This window comes from Hetaerina americana, unplaced genomic scaffold, assembly GCF_022747635.1.
Source record: "Hetaerina americana unplaced genomic scaffold, ioHetAmer1.1.p SCAF_1, whole genome shotgun sequence".
In the NCBI taxonomy this organism is placed as follows: domain Eukaryota; kingdom Metazoa; phylum Arthropoda; class Insecta; order Odonata; family Calopterygidae; genus Hetaerina; species Hetaerina americana.
Window position 1 is genome coordinate 42015410 of NW_027286069.1, and position 21178 is coordinate 42036587.

General features: G+C 35.8%; 1 protein-coding gene across 7 annotated transcripts in view; it reads right to left on the reverse strand.

Moving 5' to 3' along the window:
- Positions 1 to 21178, reverse strand: part of E(bx) (nucleosome-remodeling factor subunit NURF301 E(bx)) — a 121861-nt gene that overhangs the window by 26128 nt on the left and 74555 nt on the right. For 4 of the 7 annotated variants that reach the window (XM_071588928.1, XM_071588938.1, XM_071588897.1 and 1 more), the window contains 14 exons: positions 18035 to 18258; positions 17838 to 17903; positions 14559 to 14717; positions 12157 to 12300; positions 11986 to 12060; positions 10187 to 10320; positions 9604 to 9849; positions 9102 to 9410; positions 8039 to 8221; positions 7613 to 7727; positions 6408 to 6568; positions 4456 to 4648; positions 2658 to 2762; positions 281 to 512 (listed from right to left, as the gene is read on the reverse strand). In XM_071588928.1, coding sequence (XP_071445029.1) covers positions 281 to 512; positions 2658 to 2762; positions 4456 to 4648; positions 6408 to 6568; positions 7613 to 7727; positions 8039 to 8221; positions 9102 to 9410; positions 9604 to 9849; positions 10187 to 10320; positions 11986 to 12060; positions 12157 to 12300; positions 14559 to 14717; positions 17838 to 17903; positions 18035 to 18258 — 2346 coding nt within the window. The remainder of the gene's footprint in view (positions 1 to 280; positions 513 to 2657; positions 2763 to 4455; positions 4649 to 6407; positions 6569 to 7612; positions 7728 to 8038; positions 8222 to 9101; positions 9411 to 9603; positions 9850 to 10186; positions 10321 to 11985; positions 12061 to 12156; positions 12301 to 14558; positions 14718 to 17837; positions 17904 to 18034; positions 18259 to 21178) is intronic. The other 3 variants (XM_071588921.1, XM_071588905.1, XM_071588912.1) reach the window with 3 other exon arrangements.

The window sequence follows — 21178 nt, forward strand, 5'->3', positions numbered from 1 at the left end:
TGGCTGGGCTGAGGCCTTTCAAATAAAAAGTATTATATCACATAATGATGACCAATTTTCTCCATTTTCACAAATTCACTGAAAACGTTTACTATTGATGGCTGCCAAACAAATATTAAACAATGTAGTGTCTTCAAAGTTGAAACATATGCTTTATAGATTGCGTACTTTCTAACAGTGTTATTCTTCAAACAACTACCGCCATCTCTAGGTCAGGCTGGGTACTTCTGGGACCACCCTCGTATGAAATATCAAATTAGTTTGTAAAATAAAAAAGTACCTTTGAGGAGGACGTGATTCTGTTCTAGGGGTATTCCTCTTTCGAGGTGGAGGTGGACTCTCCCAGTCTTCGTCACCATCAGCTCCATCATCATCTGGATCATCCTCGTCCTCATCTTCATCTTCGTCATCATCATCATCTTCTTTTGTGACCTGCGGCCTTTTTCTCGCTGGACGCCTGGGTAAATTTGGAGTAGGAGTTGTGGCAGCTGCAGGAGTCAGAGCAACAGGCCCTAGGAAGGGCCAAAATGGGATTCACATTATAATATAAGCTGTTTTATAGAAGGAGTGGGAAATGATGCCACACACTAATGAAGAAAAAAGGAACAGGCAATTCTGAGATATTATAACAACATAATAAAAAATGATTTGAAATGAGAAAATATCTGGGGTGGCCACAGGTTTTTTATTTCCTTAATTATTTAGTTTTGCTTTTCAAGATAATTTTCAAAGTTTTCCGCAGTGTCCTTTTGATTAAGGTGGTCCTGTCCTCAAGTCGTATCTCATCCAAGTATCTCAAAATATAATATCATTCACTGGATATTAAAATAATGTTCTTTCCACACTATTTTCTCCCATACTTTTGTCCTTTTATGTTTATCATAGGCTCATTTGGGCGAAGGTGGGTTTTCAGTAAAGAAGATAAAATTCATCCAAAAACACCCTTTCCAGAAAACTAGGCTGTCAAGAAAAAATTCTACAAATTTCTACGAAATAACAAAAATCACAACCACTCAAGGGGAAATGAACATATAATTCATTGAACAATTGAAGTTAAATTTCTATTAATGCAATTCCTTTTCACTACCAGACGGATTTGTTTCCTGAACTGAAGCAGCGACACCAGCTGTTTTTGATGGCAAGTCAACAAACTAAGGATGAATTTTCCTGTGAGGCATCTCATTTGCAAATCTTCAGCTAGAATGCATTGCACTGAGCTCAATAAAAGACCAGATAATTAAGCAAGCTCATCACAATATGCCTTCTATCTTTATACATGAGCACAGATATTTTTATTTGCTTAAATTAGTTCTGGACAAGAAAGGCCAGTCTGGGAATCAACATGCTGCCATGTTTGAAAGGAGAATACCACTCATACCCTTGAATTCATTTTAAGGCATGTTCTTTATAAGCTGTAAAGTGCATATCAGGTCTCATACACTTCTACTGAGCAGAAAACATTTCAAAACCACATTCTGTTCTCAAACATCAGTCATTTCAAAACACTTAAGATGCCGAAAAACCTTTGGCACAAATACTGTCTCAGGGAATGGCTACAGCCATCTCAAGCAACATCACTTGGCATAATGAATAACCGATCAAAACACTTTTCCCCCTTGATTTTTTATTTCACGACCGGGTTTTGATGTACTACATCTCAATCAGGTCCTGATTGATGTAATTGACCTGATGATGACATAATACATCAAAACCCAGTCATAAAATAAAAAATCAAGTGGAAAAGTGCTTCAATCAGTTATTCATTTTGTTTGACTTCAACCACATCATGCCTGAAGCTACTCAATTTGATCACTTGGCATAATAACTCAGGAGGGATTATTTCTAGGGGGATAAGCACCAATTAAAAGAGTGACACACACAGAAAATTCATTTTGGTTATTTTTGTGTTCCCCTCATATATGCATCTCAGAATATGCCAGGGAAGATTTTTATAAAAATATATGAGAGCTAGTTTTTTTTAGAATGACTAATTCCTAATTATCCTGAATAGCAGCACTGCATTCCATGAATTTTCTAGGTCCGCAGACAATCTGTACATATACTATGAAGATTGATTCAACTTTTTCACCCCCTTTCCATCAAGTTCATTTCTTGCAAAATAAAAGTGCAACAAGATTTTTTTAGAAAAATGTAAACTTATCATGCAGGAAATATTTGGAAATAACAAAGGCAGACAGTTAAAGGTGCATGTAAAACATTTCTTTATATTAAGGATGAAATAAATTGTAATTTTAGGAGATTGCGAAGTCTGAAAAAAATTTGCACATGTGATCACAATGATCAATTGTGAAAGCTTGCCCTTAACTTGCAGCATACAGTTCATTTCCTAAAGGAAAGATCTGCTGGTTTTATGTCCATAAGTGAAAAACTCAGATTATTTATTAAAACAGCAATTAAAAAGTGAACTCTATATCCATCCATGCTTCTCAAAAAGAAAAATCAGGATTTAATCCAAATATGTCCAACATTCAAGGAGAATTCCTGCATTTTTCAAGGCAAGTGGCTACCCTGAATCTTGTTTTGCGATTTTATTGTGATTTGTTGGTGCCAGCACATAAATTTTAAATACCGAGAATTCACATTTTTACTCAGGATAAATATGAAAACAAATTAGTATATCTAAATGAATCACTCACGTGTTTTGTCTTGTTTCATTTGCTTTTCCTGATATCTTTGTAATTGAATCAACTTTTCTTCAATTTCTGGATTCAGATTTTCTTGTTTGAGAGCACTTTTAATTGCTGTAAAATAAAAGTTTACATTAACAAATGCAAAAAAAGATATTGGAGCTGAGATTATGATTGCATGAATGATACAAACATCTGTAATAGAAATGAAATTTATAAAAATTCTAAACTTAATTAATTAACTATTTCTCAAACTTTGATTTGTCTATCACTCAAAATCATATCGTGAAATTATTTTGGAGCAGTTACTTCCACTGGATGTCCCAAATGATTTTCGCCATTGTGGATCTTCGGCCCCATTTAAACCCAATAACCCTATTGTTAACAGTTGCAAACACAGGAGCCATACCATTAACTTCATCCAATTTGACTTTCACCTCATTCAGTGTTAACCTTTTAAAAAGAGGTGTTCAATCACAGCATAATAGTATTTTTTTTATTTTTCCAAACAAACAATGGCTGTTGCTTCAATTGACTATGAAAAATGAAGCCATGAGGTGGATATTGCTGAAAATTGAACAGCAGTCTAGTGACAGATGAGGCTTACTTAATTCAAATCTTTTCCAGTACTATAAGTGCCATCTCTTGGATTTTCTGAGGAGTTATTGAAAGACCCACACAACGCACTATATGAAGAATAGCATTTTTGACAAAAGCAGTCATAGCAGATGCAAGTGAATTTATAATTTTCTCTTTGTTAAGAATGATAGTTCAAAATTTCAATGTTAGAAACAAATTTACTATAAATGTGTTTGCATGCTGCCCATTTCTAAAATACTCCATTATCAGTTTATCATCGACAATGACACTTGTTCTCACAAAATTGAAGTATCTTTGGTTTTATGAACTGATCATAGCTTTCTTTTTTCACAGAAAATTAAGACTACATATTGTGCTTGGTGCAACAACTTTTTATTTTATGCCTGCTACTGCCTTTTCTGGGCCAAGCATAATCTGATTCATATAGTAGAAGTAAGTAGTGAGAGTAAATACCAACAACAGGGGGATCTTCCGTTCACTTTAAATGTTTGTTGCATAGAGTTAAAGTAAAATTTATTGTGTTGTGATTAAATACCTATTCCACTGGTAGAAAAATACATGTGCTAGTTGAAAGAACCTTTTACGTATAGTAGAATTGTGTCAAATAAGACATGACTGTATTTACAATGTTGGCAGACACCAAAAGAACAAGAATATCCTCATCAATGGGAAAATAAGGGACATCATACCTTCTTCCCTAGTAAGCCAAAATAAGATATTAAAGCAAAACCAAGTTGATTAAGAAACATATACTGATGGACACTGGTGACTTTTTAGAGATGCTGCATCATCATTAAAAAAGATCACCCACAGTTTATATGCAATTCATTGTTCAGGTAATGCAGCCTGCAATGGAAGCTTGGATGAAAAATTCATGACAATGAAGCAGTTCCTGAAAGTCACCAATACAGTGTCATCAACACAGTGAAAACCTATGCTCGAAGTTAACCCATTCTGACAGAGCAAATTTAATACTACAAGAAACTTTAGGCACCAAATACACCTTCAACTCACATTTAGGAACAAAGTTTACCAACCAATGCAAAATTCTGACCTTTTAGTGACAATTAGTAGCAGGCACTTAAAATGAAATATTTAATTAATGCTTCTTTTGAGAGCATTAAGGTTTAACTAAAACTTCATTAATAAATGAAAAATTAAATGATTTCATCATCTGCATCAATGGCCCTCATTTATGGTTAATTACTTTGTTGTATGTAGTCCGGAGTCAGGACAAATTTGTTCGGAGATGTAGCACCAGCTGGCGTTGTTGTTTGGGCAGCATCTCCAGGGCCACGGACTGTTTTAGCAACTACCCCTGGTGTGTTCGCCCCATTTACAACAAGAAGTTGACCAGTGGCAGTAGTCCCAACTACACGAGCAGTAGTAACAGTTCCACCCTGCCCAGATGAAAAAATGTTAACATTTTTTATATGGTTTCATTTTTATTAATTATGGACAAACATTTCAATTCAGAATAAAAACTGAATTTCTTACAGCATTTTATGCTGCACCAAAAAATTGCGGAAGCTGCAGGAATTTTAATATTGAAAAGCAGTAGCAACACTACTAACACTCAATGGTACAGTCAAAGTCATACCAACCTCCACATCATCATATAAGTTTTTTCACATATTCAGAGTATTTTTCACAGAAAACACCAGAATTAATACGGAGATCGAAATGCCATACTGACAGTTAAGTAATAACCACGTAATTGACAAACTTGGAGCTTGGTATAAAACTGAACCTGTAGCTCTTGAATTTAATTCCAAAGTTTAATCTCCAGCATGATTATAATTTCAAACTTGTGGCATATCATAGTTAATATATCCATGTTTCTGGAATGGACCAGCAGCTACACTGAAAAGTTACCATTTCTAACAATAAATTTGTGAACACTTATTGCTTAAAAGTCCTTGATTCATATTCATATGAGAACAGTTGTCTACAATAGAAAGTCATGGTTTGATCACAAAATGGAAGCCATTGAGTATTTCTTCACAGGGATACGATTTTGGAAATTGAAAAAGCCGAGTTAAGTAGCTAAAAACATGACAAGCTTCATAAGATAATCAGATAAGCAAATCATCACATATTTCGTGTACTAATAATGATGAACTAGACCTAAACAAATTTTGTATCAACTTGAAGGACTAAAAATATAAGGAAAAATTTGTCATTCAAAATGCTATATTACACAATTTATAAAACATCAATCCTTGTGAATTAAACAACATTCTGGGCTCTCTCATCTTAGAAGGTTGATTTGCACAAGTCTTATTTTATGGCAACGAAAGTACACAGAATAGGTTCAATGTTTTAATGAGATTTTTCAAAATGCTTATGTGGTTAGTTCTTTCAACTTATTTGCATTTCTTTGCATTTTTTACGCAGTGCTACCAAATTGAAGCCATTCTTATTTGAATTAGGTAAATTGTTTATTTCTTTATGTTTTTGGGGAGCACATTTTCATTGTACTAACATTTTTATGCTTAAACCCACAAATAGCATCAGGGGAATCCCCACTTGGTGTTTGCCAGGGGGCAAAGCTTTTTGTCTGTATGTTGAGCAAATACCTTCAATGGGGTGAGCCAAATTTAATGACCAAATGGCATATTGTTAATATAAAATCGTTACTGATTGACATTATGCACTATGCATAAAAGCACTTACTTACTGAAAGGCAAGCTTTCTGTCACGTAACAGGGTTGTTATACAAAATAAGAATAGAAAAGTTTTCTTTTCATAGCTAATTTAGAAATGAAGTTTCAATGAGTCATAAAAATTTGACTTACATAGCATGATCGCTGTTTAATACAGCTTAAATCTTATTGAAAAAATTTTACTTAATGAAAACTCTATTGTATTGTTTCGCAATTCATTAATGATTATTATTAAATACTAATTATCAAAGAACTAATAGAGATGCCATGATAGAAATTTCAACTGAGTCATCTGCTAATATTTAATTCAATGAATTTATGAACTTTAAATACCAAAACTAGCTACTTTTATTTACAATTAATTTCTGTTCTTACTTATGTTTTTAGGTTTTATAGAAGAATTTTGAATGCACATTCCACTATAACTATCTGTTAGCATGTTAATAAACAACAAAATAAAAAAGTTGGTGCAAGCGGCAAAGAACCAGCTCACCTGCTGAAGAAGTACCTTTGAGCCTGGTGGTGCTGAAGCAACAGCAACTTCTCCAGCTGGAGGGGGAGCTGGTGTTGAAGGAGTAGCACCACCTTGGGGTGGTTGCATTGCCAAATAAATCTTTGTTGGACCCACTGGTTGGCCAGGTTTGTTACCATGAGCTAAAATAAAACAAATTAGCATTATTTACACAAGCAAGTAAAAGAAAATATGAATATTACTGTAGTAATAAACATAAATAATAGTATCAAGGATTCATGATAAATTAAACTCCCTCAATTAGTCGTTTTAAAAAAATGACAATTTTGGGATTAAGAATGGTAACAAATTACATTAAATTAAAAATATTTCGGCAATTAGAAATATAATGCCTGCTTCACAATTTATGATTACATCAAGATCATATGTGACCCAAAATGAAAACAAACAGGGAAGTGTTAGACATGGCTGGGGAGGAGAGGGGTTAGTAGAACTTCAAATGTAGAAAAGGTGGACGTAGAGAATTTTGATTAATGATGGGATATTGAAGACTGTGATAACAGGGGAGAATGTAAGACAAGCAAGGAACAGATTTCACTGAAAAGAAAAGGATAGGCATATTGGATAGAATGAAGGGATAAAGGAAGAATTCGGAATTGAAGAAGGGTTATTGTGTTGTACTTTGTTAGGAGATGTAAAGAAAATTATTTTTATTCAGCCTTTGTCCACCTAAAACCTACCTTAATAATACTATTATCCAATGTTTAGAGATATCCACGGTGCTGTACTTGTTTATTTCATCTATGTGTATAAATAAATATGTTAATTGGTATAATAGAAGTTAAGTGATGTGTTTTGGAGTTGCAACACATCTGATAGTTGCTTTGTTTCTGAATAATTGATTTCAAGGATTTTGAGAACCTATTGACAATATTAATTGCACACTTATTGTTTAGATGAGAATGTATGCGTCTTCCAGGGTTGCAACATAATGGCTAAAAGGGCATTGATGTGTGAATCACAGTATAAAAAATTGCTTCAACTTGTTTTACATCAGAATTAAAATTTACCCTTGCTGCAGAAATCAAATTTAACAATTATTAAAGACATGACATTTCCACATAATGTGCAGGCACCCCTAATGATGAAATGACATGAACAAGATGAAATCACAAGGCAGAAAAACAAGCAGTGATAATCACAAAGAAAATTATTACAATGCATACCTTTGAAGAGTTGCTGTTTCACTTGCATTTGCAACTGAGCCATCTGCTGTTGTGAAAGGTCAGTTCGTGCCAAGCCTTGAAGAACAATTCTAGGCCCTTGAGGAGTTTGCACCACCTTAGGAATTAAACAAGGACATTAATAGTTGTGACTACATTCTCAAACACCTCAATAAAGAAATAACAGCTAAAGGAATTAATCAATTACTAAAATTAAATTTCATTTTCTTTTGACTGCCATCCCTTCTACTACAACAAATAACTGATTATTGAAAAAATTTTGGTTGCGGAATACATTTTCCAAAATTGAAAGAGAGACCTTTCCTAACTGTACATTTCAGGGCCTAGATTTATAATTTGTGAATCACACTTGCCGTGCTAGTTCTCTCTCTATAATGCCAGAGGTCTCAATATAAAAGGGTAGTTTACCTGAGCTGTTGCTGGTTGATAAACAGTGCCTGGAGTTCCAGTTGCTGCTGGAGTAGTGACTGTAGCAGTAGGGGTAGTTGGAGTGGTGGCTGCTGTGGCTTGTGCAATTTTTACTGGACTCTTTGGTGATGATGGAGGAGTTGGAACTTTTCCCACAGGAGATTTTTCTGCTGTAGACACAACCTAAATAAATTTAGGAAAGAAAAAATGTTTCAAAAATAATTTAAAATTTGAATTAAAACAACAACATGAATCACAAGACCAATTAACAGTAAAACCACTGCATTATGAAGTTTTATTATGTGACAAATTCCACTATAAATAATTGCTTCAAGAAATTCTAGTTCATTTACAGGAATAGCAGAGTAACTCTATTAAACATCAATTTTCAAGAAAAATGGGCTACCACCGAAAATACAGAATATTCGTGAGTCTATGTTGGCATGATTTGGAAGGTGGTGTTACCAAATGTATACTTCCAGAATACAACAAAGCAGTAAAAATAGTTTTCTTTTTCTCCCACCAGCTATGTTATCAGTAAAAGATATTGACCCATATCAATTATTGATCCCAACCTTTGGGAGAGAGGAATGATAATTTTTGCCATATGCTAGTAATCCAGGTATCACTACACCTATGAATCCAATTTTTCCATTTCCAAATATTCAAAAATCACAAGGGAAATGTTTCAAAATTAATTTTTGAAACCTTTTCAAATATTTTTAATTCAACTTTCAATTTGACACAATTGATAATTGAGATAATTGCTGTTAATCATCAGATATTCTGGACTCTTCATGGACTGAATCATAGAATAGAATAAAGAAACTATCTCCTGATTTAAGACCTCATTCAAAATTCAACCACACTTTACCACACCAAGAAAGTACTAAATCAGAATTTCAGGTATTTCAAAATTGTCAAACCCTTATAATGTAAAATGTTTTTTGGGGTATTTAATAAGAAATTTGATCTTACAACAAGCTTTTAAATACAATGACAACCTTTCAAATTGGTCAACTGTCCAGTTTGAAAAATATATATTTTTTAAGTGTCTACTCACAGTCTGTGGTGCTGGAGGAGCTTCGACTGGCTGTTTTGTCGCTGCAGCAGCTCCTGGAGAATTCCCACTACCTGCAGTAGGGGCAGCAACAGTTTTGACTAGAACACCTTGACGTGGACGAACCACTGTAGTTGTATTGGGAGATGTAGGAACGGTTGTCCCTGGAGGGGCACTCCTAATGATCACCTGCTGGCCTCCAATAGTAGCAAGCTGTGCTTTCCCTGATGCAAGCTGTTGTGCAAGGGCAGCACTACTAACAACTATTTGCCCCCCAGCAGTTTGTAGTAACTGTGTTGGAGCACTCAAGACCTATGCGAATTGAAAAATTATCAATGATTTTATTTGCAGTACTCCCAATTATAAATTAAATAGGTTCAGAATGGTTAAATCACACCCCTCATCCAGACAAATACAATAATATTTAATAATTATGTTTCAGACTAAAATCATTTTTTTACCTAATAAATACAAAAACTACGCAAAATATTTTTCAGAGACATACCTGTCCACCGGATAAAACCACTTGACTTGTAGTGGCACCAGCAGTAGGCTGCCCGATTACAACTTGTTGGCTGGACACTACTGCTGTAGGAGCAGGAGCTGGAGCAACTGGAACTGCAGCCTTAGAACCTAACTTCACTGGAGATTTTGCAGCTTTCACAGCAACAGGTGCACCACCAGTTGATGCTACCATAGTTACCATAGGCAAACCACCTGGTCGGGTGACAACAGCTGAAGTAGCAACTCCCTGCAAGACAAACGATAGTGAAATATGAGTCAAACCTTAAATTTTAGTATTACATAAAATGCAATAAAGTGATTCAATTTTAAATTTTTTACGCATTAAGTGATAAAGTTTATTGAAACTATTAAAATATACCAATAATTAAGTTTCAAAAAGAAGGAATAATTTATCAAAACATTTTCTACATAAAAGCAATCAAGCACATTTTAACAATCGGATTTGGTATTTTCAAATAGCCTGATCAGTTGACACAAGGTTTTACAGGATTTTTGAAGGTTAGGAAAACACACCTGCACCAAAAGCTGAAAGTGAGAGGTAATAATGTAAACTGTATACTAACAGCATTTGCTGGCTGCTGAGCTGCCTGAGAAGTGGGGGAAGACGCTGGCTGTGCCTGGGGTATTAGTAACTGCTGAACTTGAGGCCCAGTTTGAATATGAAGTTTTCCATCAGGAAACTGTAACAACTGCTGACCTGAGATAAAAAATAAACAATTTCACATCACTTCCATAAAGCCTTGAAATTTTAATTTTTTCATAAATTTTGATTGATTACTTTATACATCAGTACAAGAATAGATAAATTGGAATTCATATCACCAGAGACATATGATCTTAAAAACATGAATTTTTAGTTTTGTAGAATAAAATAAAGTCAAACCTGCCACAATGGTCACTTTCATTGAACTGCCACCTCAGTAAATGACCAATTTATTTCTGGAATCAAAAGCATTTCCCATTTAATCAATGCATATTTCCACTCCTTTACTGGCCAACTTGACCCTTGACCAGAGGCCACCGCCCTCTCTCTCTGCATAAAGAGGGAGTGGGTGGCCTCTGAAATTGTGAGGGCAGAGGTTGAGTGAGTAATGAGATGCTATTTCTTGACCATTACTATTTTCATCCAGTTTTTACACTTCAACACATGCTCAGGGTATTTAGTGTGAAATGGGAATGGGGCCTTTGATGCAGAAGGAACTTTTAGCAAACAAGGCGCAAGGCCAGTCTGGATTGTTTACATAAATTGGACATACTCCAAAAAGCATCCTCTTGATGAATATACTAATGGACTGGCACTTCCCAAAATGGGTTTGTTTCAATGCAGATATTGTCTCAGTAGTGGCACATCTCAGCATACAATAAAGTATAATGGTTAGCTTCCATTATCTATTGTGGTAGTCTATTTACAGCCGAAAGGAAGGTCTATTGCATGCTTTTGCCAGATGAAAATGAGAGAAGGGAAAAAGTTAAGCAGTATTTGGATGGAAGGAGAAATGTTACTCAAGAGAGTAAGAAAGGAATTTCAGAATGGAATGTCATAAAAATTTGTAATGCACTCAGATGCAGTTTAATAGCATTTTAAAAATGAGGAAGAAAATTTAAAAGACAGCAAAAACATCTGGCACTGAAATGAAAAAGGGAAGCAATGATGGGGGAAGTTAATGATTTCATAAACAAATTTTTCATGAGCACACATACGAAGAAATTACTTGTACGTGGATACATACCACATAGGTCTTATCGGATGATGAAAGAGTTGAACACTGAGACCTTGGCCCTGCAACCAGTAGCTTGACTGTTTTAGGAAACACCATTACGTTTCACTTCAAGCTGTGTTGGTGAAGGTAGGTCACAATGTTGAAAAGAATGTTGAAGTTTGGGAAGCATGAATACTGACTCTACCAGAAGAGTGTCATCATTGTGAGTTTTAACTTTCCACGAAAGTGATCGTGGTAGACTCTGCAAGAGGCAGGTTTTGTGGGTGACATGGAATACTGATGCTAGGATGCTGAGCTGACTCATTGATAATGAGCTAAGAGTGAAATCCCACAGTGCTCTTGGACTTGAGTGTCACAGAGGGGAGATAGCCAATTGCATTGATTTTTGCTTACATGGTATTGTAATAGTCTCCGACATGCTATTGAAACGAAGTGAATTCCCTGAGGTCAATTGTGATTAACTCAGAATACTAACTTAGACTACTAACATTTAGGAATCCATTTCTCACCTTCACAACTAAAATCAATTTCATGCATAAATAAGGAGGAGAGATTTTCAATATCTCCACTAAGTCTCAACAGCAATTTAGGCTGACCAAATGGGCAAATGAAATAACTAGCATTTTCTGTAAGATACATACCAGGCAATAGGCCACGGATTTGTATTTTCCCATCAGGACCTCGTGTAATATGAACTCGCTGCGGGACCTGCTGACCTGAAAAAGAATAAAAATAAAATTTTCAATTTTGCTTGCACATTTACACTGAGGAGAGAAATGTCTCAGGTTTAATGTCTAACACTTATAGTTTACCTGGTTGGACTTGCTGTTGGGGACCTGCTGGTCGTATTTTAACTAGAGACTGTCCACCAGCCACTGGTGTTCCTGCTTGCCCAGGTGCTTTGGGCAAAATGCTTGTTGGACCACCATGGATAACACGCGTTGTGCCATCGGGACCTAATAATGAACATTCATATTTATTTATAATGTATGGCAATACATCCTCTTCATACAATTCCCTTCGGGGAGAGCAAAATCAAATAGTTTGAACACGCTACTTCCAGGAATTACTCCTTTTAATATCCTTGTGCGTCAGTACACTGAATTATTCTCTAATGGTAGTGAATGGGAAATAGTATACTATCTATTAAGTTGGTTCCTTAAGAAAAGGAAGTAGCGTATTTAGATAATTAAAGGGGGCCTAGGGTATTATTAGGCTTTAACTTGGGAGACTCCAGATTATATTACATACTACCTTGATCAAAAATTTCCCGGAATTTATTCAGAAAATTAAAAATACAAGTTTATTCATCTAAATCTATATTGTCCCCTTCAAAGTAATCCCCATCGACTGCAACACACTTATGCCAGCGCTTGATCCAATCCTTGAAACATTTTTTATATTCGGTTTTCGGTATGTCCATCAGTGCTTCCTGCGATTTTTCCATTACTTCCTCTCGGCTGCTAAAACGCGTTCCCCGTAATGGTTTTTTAACTCGATTGAACAGAAAGAAGTCACAGGGAGCCAAATCAGGTGAATTCGGTGGCTGTTGGATGGTATTTGTTGCATTTTTCGTCAAAAAATTACGAATAATGATAGCACTGTGCGACGGTGCATTATCATGGTGCAAAATCCACGAGTTTTCTGCCCACATTTCTGGTCTCTTTCGGCGAATTGCTTCACTCAAAAGTCTCATAACGCCCAAATAATACTCTTTGTTTACTGTCTGGCCTTCTGGCAAAAATTCATGATGCACTACACCGTTGTAATCCATGAAAACCGTCAGCATTGCCTTCTTTTTTGACTGAAAACGACGTGGTTTTTTTGGTCTTGGCTCATTTGGTGAACGCCATTCACTTGCCTGATGTCTGGATTGCGTGTCGTACTCATAAACCCACGTCTCGTCTCCAGTAATGATCCTTTTGATGAATGTGGGATCGGATTCAGCCTCGCAAATCATGTCTTTTGCGACGTCAACACGGTCTCTTTTTTGCATGAAATTGAGGTCTTTTGGAACCAACTTTGCTGCTACACGACGGAAACCCAAATCATTAACCACAATGTCTTGGGCGGATCCATAGGCAATGTTCAAGTCCTCCGCTATTTCTCTGATGGTTAATTTGCGGTTATTGACCAACATTTCTTTTACTTTATCAATTTTTTCACCGACTTTCGATGTCGATGGTCTACCACTGCGTTCATCATCTTCGATTGACTCACGACCACTTCTGAACCACTCGTGCCACTGGTTTTTGACCGTTTTTTTTTAGAGAATCGTTGCCGAAACACTTTTCCAACATTTCCAACGTCCGTGCGCCACTAAATCCGTTTTTTACGCAAAATTTAATACAAGTTCGTTGTTGCAAATTTAAATCCATTTCTGCAATTGTAAAAAATCGCCAACACACACAGAGATAGATGTACTCTTGGCTACGTAACTTTTGCAAATGTCAAGTTATGACACTAAGATTTAAAGGGAATATCAACAACAGATGTACCAATTTAACAAAAAAAACAGAACTCAAATCGGAACGATGGGAGCGCCACACGGTGGTTATTCCGGGAACTTTTTGATCAAGGTAGTAACTGTGAGCTGTGAATGCTGCATTTGGTATAGGACTTAAAAAGCTGGCGATCTTGGATAACTTATCCTTCCTTATTCATTAACACCGTATATAAGCCTTGATTTCAAGGAATGAGTGAAGTAAACCATGGAATTAACATAATTAGTGAAACAATCTTTATCAATGGCAGTATATACTACTAAAACTCAACACTTAAAAAGATAAAAGTCACTGCCCATAAAAGTGAGGTATCACTGAATGGGACTGATTCAATTTTATTTCAGGAAATCACAACAATAACATCTTTTAAATATATCCCTTACAGGATTTATTAATTATACCGAAGATATGAATAAAACCTTAGCATAGCAAGCTGGGTTAGAATGAATCTCATGCCACAAAATTGGCCAATCGAGAGATTTATTAGTATGCAACGAGACACAGCTTTAATGAATCCTTAATTTCCCATGAATGATTTTGGTGCACAGCTTTGATGTATTTGATTTTTTATACACTTCATACTAATGCAAGCATGCAATTCTTTACTTTTCCTAGATAATTCAATTTCGTTAGGCAGATAATGAGAAAAACTGAATACATTCATCAATTTACAAAACAATATAATTCTCTTATTTCTTTCCATTACTCACTCCGTGCGACAAATATCCTTCTCTGACCAACTTGTGCTTTGCTTCCTTGCTGACCAGTTGCAGCCGCAAGAAGTGCTTTGGTACCTGATGATGATCCTGACTGACCTGGTGTTGGTGGTATTGCAACTTTAGTTACAGTCCTCAAGCCATCTGCAACAACTGAAATTTTATTCGATTGTGAAATAAAGATATAGATGGCACAGATTTATCGTTTTTCAGGGGAAACATGATTTCATTCATGAAACATGATGCAGCACTAAATTAGGACTTTCCATTATTTAGGAATCCCTACCATGAATTCAGATTTTAAGAGAAACACTGTAGAAAATTATAAGATGGGAGGGTATAAAAGGAGCATTAGAGAAGGTGGTCACGGTTTATTGAAGGAGGTTCCTGATTTTGCTTCTGAACTTCATGATACATGTGAGTTCTCAATTATAAATACCAATAGGTGTTACACCATCAGCCATGAAAAATGAAGCATGAGAAAGAATATGATGCTTCAAAATAATATTTTCTTTTGAGCTGTGTTTGAATTATGAGCTGGAAAAATTAATCCATTGAATTGAAATAGGTAGTGGACTGTAAGTAACTTTTGTTTTATGCAGTATGATTTTAGTTAGTGATTTTGGTTTTAGAATTTTCTTCAATTAGGAAGTCTATCAATGAAAAACATTCTACAAATTGAGTAGCTTCAGGCGTGATGTGGTGGAAGTCGAACATAATGTATAACTGACCGAAGCACTTTTCCACTTGATAAAATTTTTTATTTTACGACTGGGTTTCGATGTATTACATCATCATCTGATCAAGACCTGTTGATGATGTAACACAACGAAACCCATTTATAAAATAAAACATTTTATCAAGTGGAAAAATGCTTCGATCAGTTATACATTAAAAAATTCTTTCCATAGCATAAAATTTCTAGTGATCATTATTATATTGACAACCTGAAAGTTAGTTTTTAAAGGCCAGATTCTTTCCCTGTTCCACCATTTGGGTTCCTATGAAGTTCTAGATACAAAAAATCACAGTGCTTGGACTTTCATTTGAATTTTCCAAAGCAATGCCCAGCAACTAAACCCAGAACCCTCCAGCCAGTAGCATAATACTATACTAGTTTAGCTATCACATTGCCCCATATTTATGGTAATGCATAAATTGTTCTGGAAAATAAAAAACAACAACAAAAAATGTTGCCTTTTTAAGCACAATTGATAGTCATAATCAAATTCCAAAGTAAACAGGAAGTGTTATGAAAAAAATATTCCAGGGCATCTCAAAGGAAAGACAATTGATGGGGGGAAAGTAAAAGGCAAAAAAAATTGCTCATTAGGAGTGCCAAAAACAGTTCTTCTGCCAGCCAGGCAGAAATGAATACCAGTTAGTTGGGCAACTAATGATTGAAATATTTTCTGAAAGCTTTGCTTGGATTGCACAAGGTAGAAACTCCCATAGCTTACTTAAATTTTGATTTGACCATCTATGCATACCGATTAAATTGTACATTTTGCAAACATGGGGATTGGAGTATATCCTCCACTAGCACATAAACCATAATATTTATTATACACGAGGGTGTAACCAGAAGTACTCGGCCTGACCTAGAGATGGCGGTAGTTGTTTGAAAAATAACACTATATTAGAAAGTATGCAATCTAAAAGCATATGTTTCAACTTTGAAGATGCTACATTGTTTAATATTTGTTTGGCGGCCATCAATAATGAATGTTTTCAGTGAATTTGTGAAAATGCAGAAAATTGGTCATCATCATATGATATAATACTTTTATTTGAAAGGCCTCAGCCCAGCAAATATAAAAGCAGAGCTGGATTCTACTCTGAGTGAGTCTGCTCCTTCGTTTACAAATGTATAATATGGGGTAGCCGACTTTAAACAAGCCCGTGAGAGCTGTCAAGACGAGCATCGCATTGGTCAACCAAAAAGGTGACGACTCCAGGAATGGTAAAGAAAATCCACAAAGTGATACTGGTAGATCATCAACTGAAAGTGTGCAAGCTAGCAGACACAGTAGGCATTTCAAAAAGTGTGGTATATAGCACATCAACAGAAAATTTGGACATGAGAAAGCTGAGTGCAAGATGGGTGCCAGGTTTGCTCATACTCAAGCAAAACCAGTGTCGTGAAGATGTGTCAATTGAGTGTTTAAGCAAAGTTTCACAGCAACAAAGAAGAATTTTCATACCCATGGATGAAACATGGGTCCATTACCTCACACCCGAGACAAAATAACAATTAAAAATTTGGATTCAAAAGGGAGAACCGGCTCCAAAGAGGCGAAGACTGTGTCATCTGCAGACAAGGTCATGGCATCAGTTTTTTGGGATGCACATGGGATTATTTTATTTGACTATTTAAAAAGAAAAAAAAACTAGCAACGGCGAGTATTATGCGAACTAATTGAAACGTATGAGCGAAGAAATCAAGCAAAAGCGGCTGCATCTGGGTAAGAAGAAAGTGTTTATCATCAAGCCAACGCACCAGCTCACAAATCTGTTATTGCAATGACCAAAATTCATTAATTATAGATTGAATTGCTACCTCATGCACCCTATTTGCCATATTTAGCCCCCTTGGATTATTTCCTGTTCGCAAACTTGAAAAAATGGCTCGGTGGCTATTTTGAGGAGCAAGACAGTTATTATTATAAAAAGGGTATCGAACTTATCGAACATCGCTGGGGAAAAGTGCATAGAGCTGAAAGAAGATGTCAAAAAATAAATATTTTTTCCAAAATTTTTGTGTTTTACTCTTTGGGTTGGGTACTTCTGAGATACTTGGGTTGGGTACTTCTCTTCTCTTATGTATATAGTTTAGGGCATAGCCTTTAATATGAAAATACCTAATAGAAAAACTCAGGAAAAAACTGGAATGACAGAGGGAAGAATGAGATACATCTATGAAGAGCTGGGTCTTATTGTCAATTCCTGAATATCAGACATCCTAATTAGTATTATAAGCTCCAACAGTTAATTCTCACAATTTCCAATCATCAACCCCTTAACTCATAGACAGGACTTTCAATTATGGAACCTTAGCAACACTAATGCCACAAATGAGAAATTTCATCAAAGATTAAAATGTTACAAGACAGGCAAAACCAAGTACTTTGACAAAAGGATAAAGAGGGTAGTAAGGCTATAACAATTATATGATAGTATTACTGGAATTTATTCAATTTTAACATACTTTGGAAAATGCTATGCTATCAAAAAACTTCAGGTATTTAACATAAATATATTGAGCAGACTTACCAATTTTCCCCTGACTGCTCACTCCACCTGAGACAACTTTGAAGACCTGTGTTCCAGCTGCCACTCCTATAAAATCAAAAATATAATGGGGGAAAATCAAGAGAAAAACCCAATTTGTATTATTACAAATTGTGAAAATCAAATTTGCACTACACAAGGCATCGCTGCACTGAATGATGAGTTAAGAGTGAACTCACCTCTTTCTAGAGCTCTCCTCTGCTGATGAGCAGCACGCTGCATACGCAACTGCTGTTCTAGTCTCTCCTTGATTTCCTCAGCCGATGCCTTGGCACTAACGACGCCAGTGGGGGCATTCCCAGTGCCACTAGCCCCTTGCTGCCCTGGGTCCAGTCTGTCCGGTTTGGGTGCGAGGCTACCGGTTCTACTCCTGGTGACAACGTGGGCATTAGCCCTCTCCCGCCTACAGCCACCACCGGACAGGGGAAGAGCAAGGAATGGGGAGCATCGGGTAGGCAGGTCCGTTAGGTGGGGCAGGCAGGCATGATGAGTGAGGGGTTAGACGTGGAGGGAGAACATAAAGGCAGAAAGACGAAGGAGAGGGTAGCAATCACACACTTAATGGACAGACACACAGTGAGTATAAAAGTTTGGCAATGCAACAATGTCTAATGATTCTGATTTTATAGAGAAGCAAGTCTGTCCTGTTAATAAAATAAGACCTGTGCAAGCGGAAGCAAGTTTTATGAAATTGCAAACAAACAATGCATGCTCAGTTACTGGTTTATCAGTGATTACTTGGCAAAGTCTTTAGTCCATTTTTGAGAAGCAAAAATAAATCATACAGTTGGATGTTTCCTTATCAGAGCTACGTTAACATTGATGGCATAATGACACATGCTTATTTTCCTCATGTGCTTCATTAAAGGATGTGCTAATAAAAAATATCAATTGATTGAGAAATAATAAAAAATATATGTACTTAACACACATCAAATCTAAAACACATGCCATAGAAGAAATAACCCTAAACTATGTTTCCAGATGATTTAATCAGTTTTGCAAGTACTAAGCAAAAAGTTTCTTAACACTCACAAAAACGATTTGTGACAATTGGCAGAGAAGAAGAGGAATAATTGAATACTGCTTGAGAACCATTCACCTCCATTTGGGCCTAATATTTTCTGAATGGTAATCCTATAAATATCCCTAATTCTCCATTTGTTCATACATATTTACCTCAGAAGTGCCAGCCAAAATTACTGCCCATTAGTTAAAATGAAATATAAGTAGGAAGCAGCTACTGAATGAAAAAGACACAGCCTGATGAACAACACTGAGTATCCCACACATTGGATAATTTACTGACCAGCAACACTAAGGTATCATTTAATAATGCAAAAATATCAAAATATAGCTTCTAAATCCCTAATAAAGGAGATTTCATTTTATCACTAAACTCGATTTGGCTGTAGATTTGTTTACATGGTTCTTTCATTAAGTCCTTGCAAAAAAATAGAAAAATAAATAATTTACGGTCAATTTTTTTATCTTTCAACATTATCTCTTTTTAGTTTGAATCACTTTTCCCAGCATTTATCCAACTTTTTTTTAACCATTCAAACAAAATAAGCATCTACGTTGGCGGCGATCTCCTTATTTGACATGAATGCTTTCCATAGGCCCATTTTTCAAGTTTCGAAATAAAAAAAGTCACTGGGAGACAAATTTGATGAATATGGTGATGCTGTAATAATTCAAACTTTAATTCCATGATTTTTGCCATCAAAACTGTGCTGAAGTGCACCCATGCACTGTCTTGGTGGAAAAGATTTTTTTCCGGTTCCATATGAGGACTTTTTCCTTAATGTCTTCACTCAACCAGGGCAATAATAATGCATTACGTTCCATTTACTGTTGTCTTCTATAGAAGTAATTGATATAAACGATTCCGTATGCATCCCAAAAAATCTTGGCATTCACCTAGTTGGCCCATTTCTCCATCTTTGTCTTCTTTGGAGCCAGATCGAATTCATAAACCTACTGTTTTGACTGTTCATTTGTTTCAGGAGTGTAGCAGAGTATCCATGTTTTGTCCATAATTATCTATCATCGCAGAAACTTGCCAGGAATATGGTATTAAAAGCACCAAACCAACCTCCAAGTGAACCACTTAATTAAATTCAATCTTTACTGAGAGCAAACCTATACAGCCGAGATTTTTATCACACCCAATGCCTCATGCAAAATTGAAAACTATGTACCTTGTTTGTGGCCTCAACTATTTGGCCAACTTTGATTTGTTAATCACTCAAGGCCATATTGTGGGTTTTGTCTGTCATTTTGGAGGAAGTCACTTCCACTGGACTTCCTCGATGACAGTCATCATTTGTGGATGTACAACCATGTTTAAACTCATTTACCAAATTGTTAACAGTTGCAAATACATGGGCAGATGTGCCATGAACTTCATCCAACTCAACTTAAAACTCTTTCTGTACTAAGCCTTTTGACTAGAAGCGTTTAATCACAGCATGAAACTCATTTTTTTCTATTTGATAAATTAACAAAAGGTTGTGTACTTCAATCGACTATGAAAATGAAACCACGAGATGGACAGAGTTGAAATTTTCACAGCAGTCTAGTATGAGATCAGGTTAACTAAAAGCAAATCTTTTCTGAAACATTAAGCACCATCTGTTGGATTTTCTAGGGACTTCTGAAATGACTCCCATAGTTCCCACTTTTGTAACATAATTTTAGTTAACAATATTCTCAAGAAAATTTATAAGTATATTTTGACAAAAAACATAGGCTTGTAATTTGGCACATTCAGGAGGTGAAAATTTAAAGTAGTATTTGAGCATAACAATCACAATAAAATAAGCAAAGACATTCATACTTGGGAAAACCTCTAATGGATATAAAAACAGAATAAAAATTATCAGCATTCTGGAAAATGCAAAACTCTACACACACTCTTTGGAAACATCCAACATTGCCTAGACAGTAAAACCCCCATATACTGAAGTTGTTAGGACCACAACAGGGGTTTTTGAGGTTAGTAGCATAAATGTGGTAATGAGTTGTGCATCTGCAAGGGCAGCATCTCCATGTACAGAGAGTAGAGTAACAGATAGTAGAGTAACAGATAGTAGAGTAACAGATAGTAGAGTAACAGATAGTAGAGTAACAGAGAGGTAGAGTCTTTAGGCTCTAGTTACAAACCATTGACAGTAGTAGATACTCATTTGTAGTCTGTTATTTCCCAGCTTTTGATTAACTGGCTCAAATTAAATAATGAATGTTTTTGTAAAAAAAACTGGGTCTACCAGCAAGGGAAATGATGTATTATGCAGCCACCATAAAAAATAGGGCAAGGT